The following is a 13,236-nucleotide window of genomic DNA, read 5'->3' on the forward strand; positions in this document are numbered from 1 at the left end:
CTTTAATTTTAACCCATGCTGTTCCTTTTATGTTTGAATTAGGCGAGATTTATTTGAATTTATTATTTATTTAAAACATCTACAATCAGGCGGCTCTTTTTTAATATAGCCGTTGTTGAAGTCTACAGAGGTCATAATTTTTTTACCAACTACACCCACTTTTTCTACTGTGATGAACTGGTTGTCACAACATAAAATCCTCAATACTTTGTTTTGTTTATCGTAGTGGACACGTCCAGGCTGAGAATTTTCATTTTCATTAATGTCATTTTCCGCTTTTTCTATATTTATTAATTTAACTAGTGTTCCACTCCATGTTGTTTGAACGTGGAAAATACCGTCTAGAGCACGCGCTAAGTTATATATTTCTTGAGACGTCATTTTTTCCCACTTTATATGTGAGAGTTGTGGGCTAATTTTTGGGGCTGAAATTTAAACCTTGTTTACAGTTCATTACAAAAACTAAAATTACCATAAGTGACTCCTGTGGAAGGTTGAGGTTTGGCTTGACTCAAACTTGAGGGTAAAGATTCAAGAGTTTTGACTAAATTTTCTGCTCCAATTTTACCCAGTGTTGTGTATAGTTGTTTCATTTTCATGTCAGCATGAATTTGAACACACTCCTGATGAACTATTTCCCCCACATCAAACTTCTCAGGGCTTATTTTCATTATTGTGATTCCTGTTTGGGTGTCCCCATTGGCAATTGCATAGATAATGGGGGCTGCACCCCGCCACCGCGGTAACAAACTGGCGTGAACATTTAACATACCACTGAAAAACAAATTGCAGTGAAAATAAAAACAAACACCAGTAGTTACAATTCAAATTTTTCTATAACAGTCCTTGGAATTAGGTGCCCAAATGAAACCACCAAACCTACGTCAAACTGCCCATAAGTGATATTTGGTGGCCACTTGTGTAGTTTTAAATTGTTTTGCTTCGAGAACACGTTCACACTGTTTGGTTTACCTTTTACAGTGGTGACGACTTCTAGTCGATTTATTAACGTTCCTTTCCTGCTGAAGTGCAACGTTAAAGACAAATTATTGTGTTAAAAAATGAACTTACTACTGTTTTGTTAAAGATTCCAAGCTAAAAATTGAAAAATCGTCGGTCCCAAAGAACAGCACCTTCCAAGGGGGTTTCTTTAAATTTTGAAAACTGCAGGAGCGTTGAACTGTTGATTTTCGGGTTAAATACGAGGGGGATAAAAATCTGCACAAACCCATTTTTGCGTGTTTTTCGGTAACACACAATTACCCCATTACTTATGGTTAAAATACCTAACCTAAATTGAGGTTATAATTTCCTAACCTTGAATTCTATGTATACAAAACTTTTATGGTTATGTTTTTACTAATTAAATAATAAAATTCGGTACACGAGTGTTTAATTTACGTTTAATCACATACAAATCCAATAAATTATTCTTTTTTATTTTCCTTGGTTTCTGGGTCTCCGTCTGTTTGTTTCCGCTTGGACAACATCCCAGGCCTGTAAATAGCAATTGTGGGCCTGTCTTTATTCCGGATTCTCCTTTGTGACTGAATTTCGCCCTCTTTACATTTTGCTTCTTTTTCTGTGTTTTTTGAAGCACATTCTTGACTAGGTTCACTTTCCTTGCTCGGTGACGCTTTCTCTTCATCCTTCTTGCTACTTTCAGCGGGTTTCTCTTCAACTGTCTTCACACTGTCTTCAGTTTTGGGCGAAGTTTCTTGTTGCTGTTGCTGCTCGAGCTTCTTCTGTTCCGCTTTCTGTGCCTCAATTTTTCTCTCCTCTCTTTTCTCACTATATTTTTTTACTTTCTTTTGGTAAACTTTCGCATCTTCTTTTTTATAGTCATCATACTTTGACCTGTAATCTCTATCTTTGTAGTCTTCTCGCCGGCTTTTGAATTCGCGCTTATCAACGTATTCCTTCTTAGGAACATATTTATTTTTGATGTCTTTTTTCCGGTCATCATACTTTTTGTCTCTACCTTTGTAATACGACGTGGGGGCCGGTTTTTCATACTTGTCAACTTCTTCTTTTTCGGGAGTTTTATCTTCCGTGCTTTTGGTTGCTTCTTCTGTTTTAGGTTTATCAGATTCCTTATTTTCTGTTTTCTCCTTAGGACTTGCCACTTTGGTGTACTGGTTTTTATTATTCTTGACTGGTGACCTTTCCTCATACCTTTTTTTTCGGTCATCATCTCTGAATTTTTTTCTTTCAAACTCTTTCCGCTTCCGCTCTTCTCTGCGCTCCTCCCGGATTCGCATCTTCTCCACTCTTTTATTTTTCACGTATTCCAACAAAGGTGTTATTTCATTTGCCTCGTTTTTGTTGTCTGTAATTTGGTATGAATACTCCGGTTTCTCGTCCGGCTCAGGCGGCTTATTAATCATTTCAATGAACTCCAAATAATACGGGTCTGTTTCAATAGTAGAAACTTTCGGATCCACTCTGATTTTAGTCCGTCGTTTGGGGATTTTCTGGAAAGCTGCAAACTCCACGACCGCTGGATATTCATGGCCTGCACTATCCAGAAAAACGTAGTTATCAAATTTTTCTTTAAAGTCGTAAATGTCGTTGGGGTTGGAGAAGTTGATGTAAGCTCGAGAGAACGAATTTTCCCCCAAGCTGGCGTCCCCTTTTACCATGTATAAATAGTCGTAGCTGGGGACCGGCGATATCTGGTTCAAAAACGTTTCCTGGTCCATGCTGGGTGGTAATCGGCGGATGACGACTTTAGTTGCAAGTTTCTCTTTTTTGTCAGAACCTTTTTGTCCGTCGGATTTTTTCTCAGGCGTTTCGCTGGTTTCTGGCAACGCCATGGTTAAATAGTACGTAAACTTAACGCTTAATTGTGTTAATTATTTTCTGCTTTATTTGTAAAAACAAGAGTTGTAATCTTATTAGACTGTCAACAGTGACATTTGGTCGTGTTGGTGATTTTTACAAGCACTGCTGCCAATATCGCGACACTGATAGTAAAGTTGGCAGCGCGTGCTGAGGTCACAGTGGCTTTGTGCGCATGTGCACAAGCAGTTTTTGTCGCAAGACCCCGAGTTTATTTTTCCTTCAGTTCCGCAGTCCATTTCGTTGGGGTCGATGGTTTTACGTTTTAGTTTAGTTACGTTTAGTGGTAGTGTTATTATTTTGTTTATAAGAAGTTTTTTTCGTATTGTATGTGAATTTTTTACCAAGGCGTCTTTGAACATTTTTGCAGTGGTAAGTTGATTTGTTAAATACAAGAAAAGCAGATGCGCATCATCCGAAAATATTTAACTAATTGAAAAAAATGACCAAAAGTTGATTGGTTCCAGTTGAGAAATGCATAATTGTTTACTGGAAGGCGATTACGTCCTTGTAGTAGCGCCTTCATGTCAATATCTAATTCAAAAAACATGGTCATTAGTGCGTATAACTAACTATAATTTATTGTAAGTTAATTGCCCAATTGGCTTTGTTATGGTTTCGGGGTTGGTGCCCTTTCGTCTAGCGTATCCTATATCGTAAATGGAGATGGAGGTCAGATTGGTCAGGTCACATTCTTCTTTTATTTAGCTGCAGAACAGGTATGCGAGTGCACCTGAGAAGGTACCTTTCACGATTTTAAAGTTCCATATGTGTGTTATTTCACTCCCGAACCGGACGCACCAATTTAAACCCTGTTAATTAGGTTAAATTACAACTTCTTCTAACCATCTGCTCAACGATTTAGTACGGAACATTGAATTTTGGTAGTGTCTGCACTCTTGAAGAAATTATAAATAATTCGCGCTGGTGTGTGCTGCATTTGAGATGATGTTAAAAACGTAGTGGGCGTTTCCAGACGTCGCTTAAGATGGACAATTTTTGGCTTTTTGTTGTGATACATTTTATTATTAAATTTGTTTCTTACTAAAAAAATTAAATTAGATATTGTGTGATAAACAGTATGTGGGTGTTGGCGGAAGGAATATTTTATACCAACTTTATACGTATGCTTACTTGTTTACTACTTTTTTTTAGTTGTTTAGGTGTGCTAAATTTTATCGAACGAAAAAACCAATTTATATTGATAATGTAATTATTTGCCAATTCACTGATAGTGTGGTCAAATTTTAAAATCTCATTTTTATCTTTGAGATTTGGGTCACAGAGTAACGTTATATTCAAAATCCAGCGTCTTATTGATTATTATTATCATTTGGATGGAGTATTATTCTATCCCCCTGTTCTAAAAGTGCTTCGTTTCCAGGGTTGTATTAGGCCGTCGTACCAAAATTGTAATTATTTTGCGTTTTACTCGTGTAAACACTCGTATGTAAAATAAACAATATTTTGTTTTTACTTTGCTTTAAATTATAAATATGTATGTAATTACGAAAAATAAATAATATTAACGTTCCATCAAATGCGTTTCAACAGGTTTACAAAATTCAGGCACTGATTTCTTCGCAAGCAAAGAAGCTTGTATATACAGGGTGTCTTTTTTATTTGATTTGTAGTAGTAAAAAAAGCAAGCTTTCCATTTATAAGAAAATATTCCGAGTGTTCCGTTTAAAAAAATGAAGTTGATGTCATTTCCGGTTCTACCGAAATGTTCTTGCCATCAAACAGATATGTATTTTAAAATGATAAAAATCTGCTCCAAGAATTATAGGTGTATTTTTTAAAACACCCAGTATATATTTATCTAAATATGTATAAACAAAGAGAAATTCTAAAAGATAGGGAAACATTGTGTTTAATTCAGTTTAATGAACAAACATGGATTACGTAACAATAATTAGGTAGATATTGGAAGCATTAGTATTTTTTAAAACACCCAGTATATATTTATCTAAATATGTATAAACAAAGAGAAATTCTAAAAGATAGGGAAACATTGTGTTTAATTCAGTTTAATGAACAAACATGGATTACGTAACAATAATTAGGTAGATATTGGAAGCATTAGCTAGTAATTAGATTTTCGGATATTTATCTTATTTTCGTACTTACTTGAACAAACTCATTAAACTAAGCAACGTATTAAAAATCCATTTCTGAAATTTTATCTAAACGAGTATTCTGAGCTTAAACAACATCTGTCTTTGGATGCAAAAAAAAAAATAGTTTTGAAGGTTTACAAAGGATTAATCATCCGTCAACTCTAGTGCGATAAAAGTATAATAACACGTGAACTAACACAAGTCAAAAATCCGCTGGCAAGATGTTGATATACAAAATATTGGTTTATGAATACGACGTAGACTCGTGGCGGTGACTAACCGCAAAAAAGGGATTATTATTATTATTGTTCACCATTATTAGTTGCTGGTGCCATATAATTTCACAGAATTTGGAAAACCGTTCAAATTTTTATTGGAATTTGTGGTTAGTCACGCTGTGAAGGATCCTGAAAGTTAATACACACAAACAACTGCAGTCATTTTCACTTTCTTCTAACCGTTCTGTAAGTCAGAACTAAGAAAGGAGTTGGGTGGAATCTGTCAACAAGTGTCAGCAAGCTTTGTTAGCAGACTGATACCTGGATATGTTCGAAATAAATATTTTTAAACCCCCATTTTTACTGATTAATTTAGAATTTGTAATCAAATTGAGTAATTTGAAAGTTGACGGCTACTCTAATGCAAAGATGGAAACAAGGGCGCTTGCCTTGGGCTGCAGACATCAAGGCCGAGAATTTACGTTGACGATTATTGCGCTGAAAATTTGTCCTAAACCTTACTGCCAGCTTTGCAATAGATTTACGCCACATCACTAAATAAATGAAGAAGTACCAAAAGTACGCTTGTGGAATTTATATTTTTATAATACTTTAATAAGTTTTTGCAAATAGTAGTTGCCATAACTGATTATTACCGATATTTTTGTTAACAGCGTTGCCAAGATTATTATTTTCAAGAAGAATTATGAAAGTATGGGCGAACATGATTTACTTGGTTTTACAGAAAAAAATAAGGCGGTTTTTATTGTGTAAAATTTAAAAAATAGTAGGCAATGTCTAAATGTAAGCTGCAAAATAACAAAAAATTCTTGTTGAAAGTATAGTCTCCCAAATACTACAAGGTTATATGGCCCCACTAAACTTAATAATGGGATGTTGTCAATTTCTTGCCACCTCAATATCTACTGCTGGGTAATCCGCTTAAACATTTGTGGATTTAGAACTGTGGGTTTGCCCTTATTAACTGATCCATTGTCGCAATACCCTAATTTTACAATAGCCATATAACCTTGTAGTATTTGGGAGACTTAAACTCAAGTAATAACGATAGAGATTACCATTAAATCATGAATGGGGAATTGTTTGGATATGTGATATGTGGGTGGAAAAACAGTTGATTCTGACTTCATATTTTGATGGTTTCAAAATTGTTGTTGTAATGGACAATGTTCTATTCGACTTAAAAGAGATAAGAACAATTTTATACGTACATGGAATTGATGTTTTAAGACTTCTATCCTACCACCGCGAATATAACCGCATTGAGTTAGCAGGAAGTCAATGCAGACGCTATTAAAATAAACATGTTGATTGGGTAATTGACGATAAAAATCGGAGTATTAATCATTGGGCGGAGACAGTCTCCTGTTTCACCCCGGAAATGTGGAAATAAGTAATGTCATTATAAATTTAGCTGAAGATCCAGAAATCATGGAACAATATATATTTTGCTTTTTTTATTCCATTTCTTGTTTATGTACGTGTTTTTCATATCGATAAATCATCGTCATCTCCGAAAAGTTTTCCCGTATGTTTTACATAGTAAATGGTTTTAAAGTTTTATAAAATAATATACTCTTACACTTGCGATTGATGAATCCGTGTTGATTTTTTACCTTCGACATCCAGATTTTTTTAACAAAAAAAATTGAAATTGTATGACAACATTTTACTATTTAAGTTTTACAGACGTTTTAAGGTTATCGGGAGCTTGGTAAACCACTAATTAAAATGTTTTCTCTAAAAAGTTGATGACGCCATATTAAAATTTTGCTGGATAATATTATTTTAGGCGTTTTTTTGGTTGTTTTGTAACTATTTGGCATTTTTTTAAGATGGGATTTTTTGTTGTATTTTTTAGCCTATCCTAATTTTTAATGTGACTTTTTTATCTCAAAGATAAGAAGTGGATTATTATTAATAGCTATCATAGTAGAATCTCATAAAAAAAAGAAAAATTAACCCCACCCACCCACGCCATCTTGTGGCGATTTTTACTTCCCGTGCTTTATTTAAGGACATACTAACTATAATAGTCTCCATTCCACAAATGGCTACTTTCATGTTTTCTGGAAGTTTCATAGAGTATGAAACAAACAATAGGTCCCCCATTTTCCTCCGTCTGTCTGTCTGTGTCCAATCAAAATTTGTCTGATCAACTCCCACCAATCATATAATGACAAGTTTACATATTAAATGTTATTAAATTTATAAAATAACACTCTTACACTTGTAATTCAAGAAAAAAAAATCGAAATTGTAAGATAACATTGTACTTAAGTTTTGCAGATGATCTAAGGTTACCATGAGCATCTTTTTTAATGATGTTTTTTTGTGATATTTTTTAGATGTCCGTTTTTGTCGCTTTATTGGAATTTAAGATAAAACAATTAAATAAAATTCAACCCACCCACCCACCCTCCTTTTTAATATGATTTTTGTAGTTCAAAAATAGGAAATGGGTTATATTAATGGCCATCATAGTAGATCCAATAAAACAATATAAAAATTAGCCCCGCCCACCCACCCTTCCCCTCTTGTGGCGATTTGTACTTCCCGACCTTTAAACTTACGGAAGTATTGTAATAGGCTCCTTTCCGTGAATGACTATTTTCATGTTTTCTGGACGTTACATGGCCAAGAGTATCAAAGAATAGGTCTCCCGTTTTCGTCTGTCTGTCCACCGTATCGGTCAAATTTTATTAAATAAATAATCTCCAAAACTATCGCACCGATCGCTGTTAAATTTTATATGTATGTTAGAAATATCGAGAAGATGGTAAAACGCTAACCAAAATTTGTCTAATCATCCCCACCAATATTGTGATGACAAATTTATGAATTCGTTTTAGACATCCAGATTTTTGGAAAATGCCAATCATAACCGTATAATCTCACAAAAATAAATAAAAATTTGCTTTTTTACATTTTGCTTTTTTGTTTTAAAATGTGTAGACTTCTTTTGACAACGTGAAACTTAAAACATGTTGAAGATGGAAAATTTGTATAAGGAAATATCCGTTTTGCAATTAGGCTCCGCCCCATAATAGCAACATTTATATTTCCTTGCAAAAAATGTACCATTTTAACCATGTTTCAAGCTTCTTGTTCTGAACAGACGACTACGTATATTAAGAAAAAAGACAAAATATAATATTTGATAAGTTTTATTTTTGTATAGAAATTGTGGAAACGTCGAGATGGGAACTAATTTTTAAATGCATTAATTTAAAAAAATATGAAAACAAAATCTAAGGAGTTAAAACATGTTAAATGTGAAAATGGTGGAGGCGCCGAGACGAAAACGAAAAAATATCAAAAAAATTCTAGGACGAGAAAGCTAAATTAAAAGATACTAAATGAAAGGCCGGCTAGGCAGCAAATGTGCTCTTAATGTCATTAGCGAAAACGCAGAATAACAAGGATGCAAGCTGGACCCTTGATGAGCTCAGTCTCTCGATCTAACAACTTTAAATGAAATCCACTCAGATTAAAAAATAAACAACGACCATTTGAGAAATTTAAGTGCAGAATTTTTTACCAAATTTAGTTTTAAGTTTAAATTTTTTAAAGGAATTAATTAAAAAATTATTTAAAAAATCTAGGACGAGAGGAGTTAAAATGAAAACATGCTAAATGCGAAGCGGACTTGACAGATAACGTGCCGACTTAATATCACTAGCGAAAACGCGGAATAACAAGGCTACACGCCGGACCCCTGAGCCAATCTCTCGACCTACCAACTTCAACCGAAATCTCCCAGATAAACACTAAAAACGATCGTTTCCGACGCTTAAACCCCGATTTTTTTTCCTGATTTATTGACGAATTTTGTGTATTTTATTTTCTACTCTTTGTCATAAAAAGACGTTAATATAGTCGTGTTCATATTAACGATAATTATTTTATTTAGATATTTTTTGGAATTGTTTTGAGTCATTGACCTCATCATTTTATTAATACATTGTCATATAAAATTGATCTACTAGCAATAAAAAGGTCACAACAAAGAAGCACTTTTTGTTTCTTAAAAAAAACACGCACATTTTAATCAGTCTATTTAACAATAAACAAAAAATCATGTAACAAATTCTGGTACCAAAATGGTAGGTTTTTGTGACCATTTTTTTCTTTGAATGGCATTTTCGTTGGTAAAATAGCTCGATTAGTTCGTGCTAAAATACTCAAGAGGTAGAAAAATTCCACGCAGTTTTCCTGGAGTAGGAATTTCCTAAAAGAGAAATTCGTTCCATCGAAGTTGTTGGAGAGTGCAAAAGGTTATAGGTTCGTAGAAAAAACGTGTATTTTTATGGGTTTAAGTGTATTTTAATTATCTAATAACAAACTTTCAAAAGCCGTAAAGTTAAATGCATTTTCTGCCTTATTTAGTTAACGCAGAATAAAAAATTAAGAGTCGGATCCATAAAGCAAAGGGTAAACATAAAATTTCAAATTTTATTACTGTAGTGATTCATCTCTTTGAGAGATGCAGATGTAAAAAGCGTTTGTTGTAATATAATGTACAAGTCGCCTTCAGTTTTAGTAGGCATTTTCAACTTTGAAGTTTTTTTTAAATTTTATTTTATGAATTTCAAGATCAAATTGCACATCGTAAGTGGATTTAAAATTTCACTAGCACACATTGAATGATGAAGCATACTTCTAACTTCGTTTCGATATCGATTAGATTATTGAAGAGATGCGAAAACGTATTCGTTTAAAATTTTGACAAAAAATAGTCCGGCGTTCGTATAAATTTAAAATAGAAAAACTGATGGAAATAGCTATGGGGCTTTGAAAACTTTAAAACAGTAAACTTCAAAATTTATCTCACACCATACGTGTTTGTTGTTATGAATCGTTAGCTTTAATTATTACAAAATTCTAACACGTGACGCATATCCTTACTAGTCGCGGTGATAAATAAGTGGGTGACTTCTAAATCGCGACTAACAGCTTACCTAGAATTTTTCTTTTCTAAAATTAAAAATAAAAATTTAAATTTATTACTAGAAAAAATTATGATAAACAACCCTGATGATATGGACGACTTTGTGCAATTATTTAGATAACAGTTGCAGATAATCGTTAATTCTACTCTACTTGGCAGTTGTTAATTGTGTAGGTACAGTTAACAATTTACAATTCTTGATATGCTTATATGCAGCGAACAAAATATGTAAAAGTGTCAATTAACACGTTCGAATCCCGGTCATGCAGTCCAACATTACCGTTAAATTAAAACTGTGCCACAAATTTAATAATTTTAGTTCATTATGGAAAATGTCGATATGTACTAAAGCCGTTTTACTGTCAGGCAAAAATTGATGCCCCACGGTGGGTAAAGGAGTGCTGCTAAAATTTATTTATTCAGTTAGTTCTTATTTAGGCAGCTTCTGTAGTCTGCCAAAACACGTGTTTGACTACAATAGTTGGCTCTGTAAGTATACAACAGAAGTTCAATAGCTTAGTGACTGCGACAAAGTTACAAACGTGGAACCAAACAACTACTGTTTTAGTTGTAAATATTTTTGTATTACAATGTTTCCGTTTTGAGAATAAGATGTAGATTCATTCTTTTGTCTAATGAAATGAGGAAGGACGATGGACGATAACGAATTTCTGCGTATAGTAATAAATTTTGCGAAGTCAATGCAACGGACATCCGCTATGAAAAAAATCATAAAACTATAGTCACCATTTTTCTGAGTTTTATTTATGTGGAAATCCTTAGACAGGACAAAGTATCACATTTCATTGCGTCTGACGCGTATTCGTTCAGGACCAAACTAAATCGCGGTTAAACGAATAAATTGCGCTATTCATTTTTACGCCATTAGATGAGCACAAGAGTACGTAATGAGATTTTTATTGTTGCTATTGTTTAGTTTCGACATGTTTGAGGGGTCCGTTCTCAGTAAGTAGATGATTGCAGATTCTTTTATTGCAGTTTTTTGTTTACTATTAAAATTTAACGTCCGCTAAGGTCTGCAAATCAAATATAAACGTTTAAAAATTCTTTGTTCTGAACGGATGTACGATATTGAGTGAGGACTTCCCCTGTCTTCTTGTGTCCACGGATATGTTTCAAAACTGTGTTTTAATAAATATAAACAAAAGTCTATTTATGATAGTAATTAACTGATTACGGTTATCATCGATAGTCACACCAACCGTGACAGTTTAATTTAATCTTATAGATGTGTTTTAATTTGCACTGCTGTTGTGTGTGATATTTTTTGTGTGATTAATAAACGAAGAACTGCAAAATTTTCACATTAGAAACGTAAGTTACAAATTATTGTTTCATAATCCATTATCGGTTAGACCATATATAGGTTACCATCTAACTTATCGCAATGGTACAATTATCTCCTTTATGTCGTAAGCGGCACGTAATAGAATCCACAATCGCTGAATAGTCAATTACGAAGATAAACGCATCTTTTCTATTTTCTTTTCAGCTTTCTGCTCTAGAACGCTCCACTAGCGATAAACAATAACGCAAGATGAACTGATAAGACTGATAACGGACTAAACAGAGACGAGTGTTTTGTGAAAGGATGTAGATGTTTGCGGGCTATCATTTACAGTTGATGTTGATGACTCATTCGCCACTGGACTAATTCGCTGAGTAGATAAAAAGTGCACTGCGTCCAAAGTTTTTCCTAGTTAATGACTTTCGCAGAATAAATCTAGAAACTAACATGCACCTAATGATTTAATGAGATTAATTTGCGGGTTGACTAATTGAACTGGTGGCGCAGTCAGGGCCGAAGCTTGAAAGTTCCTCAAGACCGGAAGCATTTTTAATTAAGCAGAAATTTTTGCGGTAAGAGAAATTATAATTAGAAACAACATGTGGATTAAGCGGGATTAAGTATTCATACATGCAGAATGGCAAACATGTGTTGAACACATCTTCAAATCGTTGCGATTGTGCGAGAGACGTTAGAAATTGTATCGAGACTAAAAAATTGAAAATTGCAATGATTGATAGCGTTGAACCGGCGCGACGTTGTAACAACCTTAAAATTTTCCATAATTGCGTTTAACATAAACAAGGATATAAATCTGCTGAGTTGTTTTTACCGTACGTAATTAGATTTACGGTTCTTGTGGAAATCACTTCGTTGCATTTCACACAATGAAGTCATGAAAATGTTATCTTTGTGTCTTGTCGCAAGCTGATTGCGCTGCTTTTGTGTTTAATTTTTAATTTTTTTGACTTCCTTTCGTGTGACTAAGCGACACAGGGTAATATGATATAGTGTCCTCATTTTATCGCAATTGTGTGTACATAAATCTGTAATAACCCCGAATAAGCGTCGCAGATGTACTATCGCACGCAAAAGTGCTGTCTCCACCTCTGCGCTGCGGGTTTCGGTAATTCCATAAACGCTCAGATGGAATAAAATCGACAAAATTTTCAAGTTTGATTACAGAAAGTTTTGAATTCGAAACGAGAACTTTTAGAAATGCACAAGTTTAAATATATGTTCCTAAAATACATATCAAATTTAACAATAATCAATCCAGTAGTTTCGAAAATTACTTATTTGACAGACAGACAGACGAACGACAGCCAGACGGAAATGGGAGATCTTTAATAAAAAAAATACTACTTCCGATCTACCTGTAATAATTTTTTTAAATACATATTTATTTTTATTAAAAAATCACTCTAGTGCGTGGTTTAAAATATTATCTCAGAAAGTTCTCGTTTCAAGTTCAAGTTTTTGTAATCAATTAATTTAGACATTGGAATCCTCAACCGCCAAAGACAAGCGCCAAATTTAAATAGTCGATGCCAATAAAAAAATTTGTTTCACTACAACTCGTCGCCTGAGAACTTGTTTGATCTACAGACCAGAGCGCGCTCAGGCCAATGTCGACTCTAAGCGTTCAGAGCCGATTTGGTTGGTTTGGACTATAATTGGTACATATTTAGATGATTTTACATATTTTGTTTAACTAAGAGTTAATTCTTTATTTGTGTTTTATACTAGCAAAACATCTTAAACTAAGAATATTGT

General features: G+C 33.8%; 3 protein-coding genes across 7 annotated transcripts in view; 1 reads left to right on the forward strand and 2 right to left on the reverse strand.

The window, feature by feature from the left end:
- Positions 1 to 48: 48 nt before the first annotated feature.
- LOC135128563 (methionyl-tRNA formyltransferase, mitochondrial-like) lies at positions 49 to 1,318 on the reverse strand. 2 transcript variants are annotated; one of them, XM_064055449.1, is made up of 4 exons: positions 1,075 to 1,318; positions 822 to 1,019; positions 473 to 774; positions 49 to 425 (listed from the first exon to the last, which is right to left on the reverse strand). In XM_064055449.1, the coding sequence occupies exons 1-4, from the start codon at positions 1,230 to 1,232 to the stop codon at positions 67 to 69; spliced, it is 1,017 nt and encodes a 338-aa protein (XP_063911519.1). In that variant the 5' UTR covers positions 1,233 to 1,318; the 3' UTR covers positions 49 to 66. The 2 variants fall into 2 exon arrangements, with proteins under 2 accessions (XP_063911519.1, XP_063911518.1); XM_064055448.1 differs by having other exon boundaries at positions 822 to 1,022; positions 1,072 to 1,318.
- Positions 1,319 to 1,376: 58 nt separating this feature from the next.
- On the reverse strand, positions 1,377 to 2,954 carry LOC135128561 (regulator of nonsense transcripts 3B-like). Its single transcript, XM_064055445.1, has one exon. The coding sequence runs from the start codon at positions 2,814 to 2,816 to the stop codon at positions 1,428 to 1,430; it is 1,389 nt and encodes a 462-aa protein (XP_063911515.1). The 5' UTR covers positions 2,817 to 2,954; the 3' UTR covers positions 1,377 to 1,427.
- Positions 2,955 to 3,043: 89 nt separating this feature from the next.
- Positions 3,044 to 13,236, forward strand: part of LOC135128560 (protein draper-like) — a 45,565-nt gene continuing 35,372 nt past the window's right edge. For 2 of the 4 annotated variants that reach the window (XM_064055441.1, XM_064055444.1), the window contains exon 1: positions 3,046 to 3,213. The gene's annotated coding sequence lies outside the window, so the exon portion shown is untranslated. Of the gene's footprint in view, positions 3,214 to 11,393; positions 11,487 to 13,236 lie in introns of those variants that run through there. The other 2 variants (XM_064055443.1, XM_064055442.1) reach the window with 2 other exon arrangements.

The sequence above is a fragment of the Zophobas morio genome, unplaced genomic scaffold (assembly GCF_036711695.1).
Source record: "Zophobas morio isolate AGI-343-1 ecotype UQ-CSIRO unplaced genomic scaffold, CSIRO_AGI_Zmor_V1 ptg000014l, whole genome shotgun sequence".
Classification (NCBI taxonomy): Eukaryota; Metazoa; Arthropoda; class Insecta; order Coleoptera; family Tenebrionidae; genus Zophobas; species Zophobas morio.

What these genes read in the sequence shown, in the direction of transcription:
- LOC135128563 (XM_064055448.1), bottom strand. Translation starts at nt 1,232, where the DNA reads ATGGGTTTGTGCAGATTTTTATCCCCCTCGTATTTAACCCGAAAATCA. An exon ending in GTTATAGAAAAATTTGAATT is followed by an intron (nt 775 to 821) that starts GTAACTACTGGT and finishes TTTGTTTTTCAG; the next exon opens with TGGTATGTTAAATGTTCACG. An exon ending in TTCCACAGGAGTCACTTATG is followed by an intron (nt 426 to 472) that starts GTAATTTTAGTT and finishes TTTAAATTTCAG; the next exon opens with CCCCAAAAATTAGCCCACAA.
- LOC135128561 (XM_064055445.1), bottom strand. Translation starts at nt 2,816, where the DNA reads ATGGCGTTGCCAGAAACCAGCGAAACGCCTGAGAAAAAATCCGACGGA.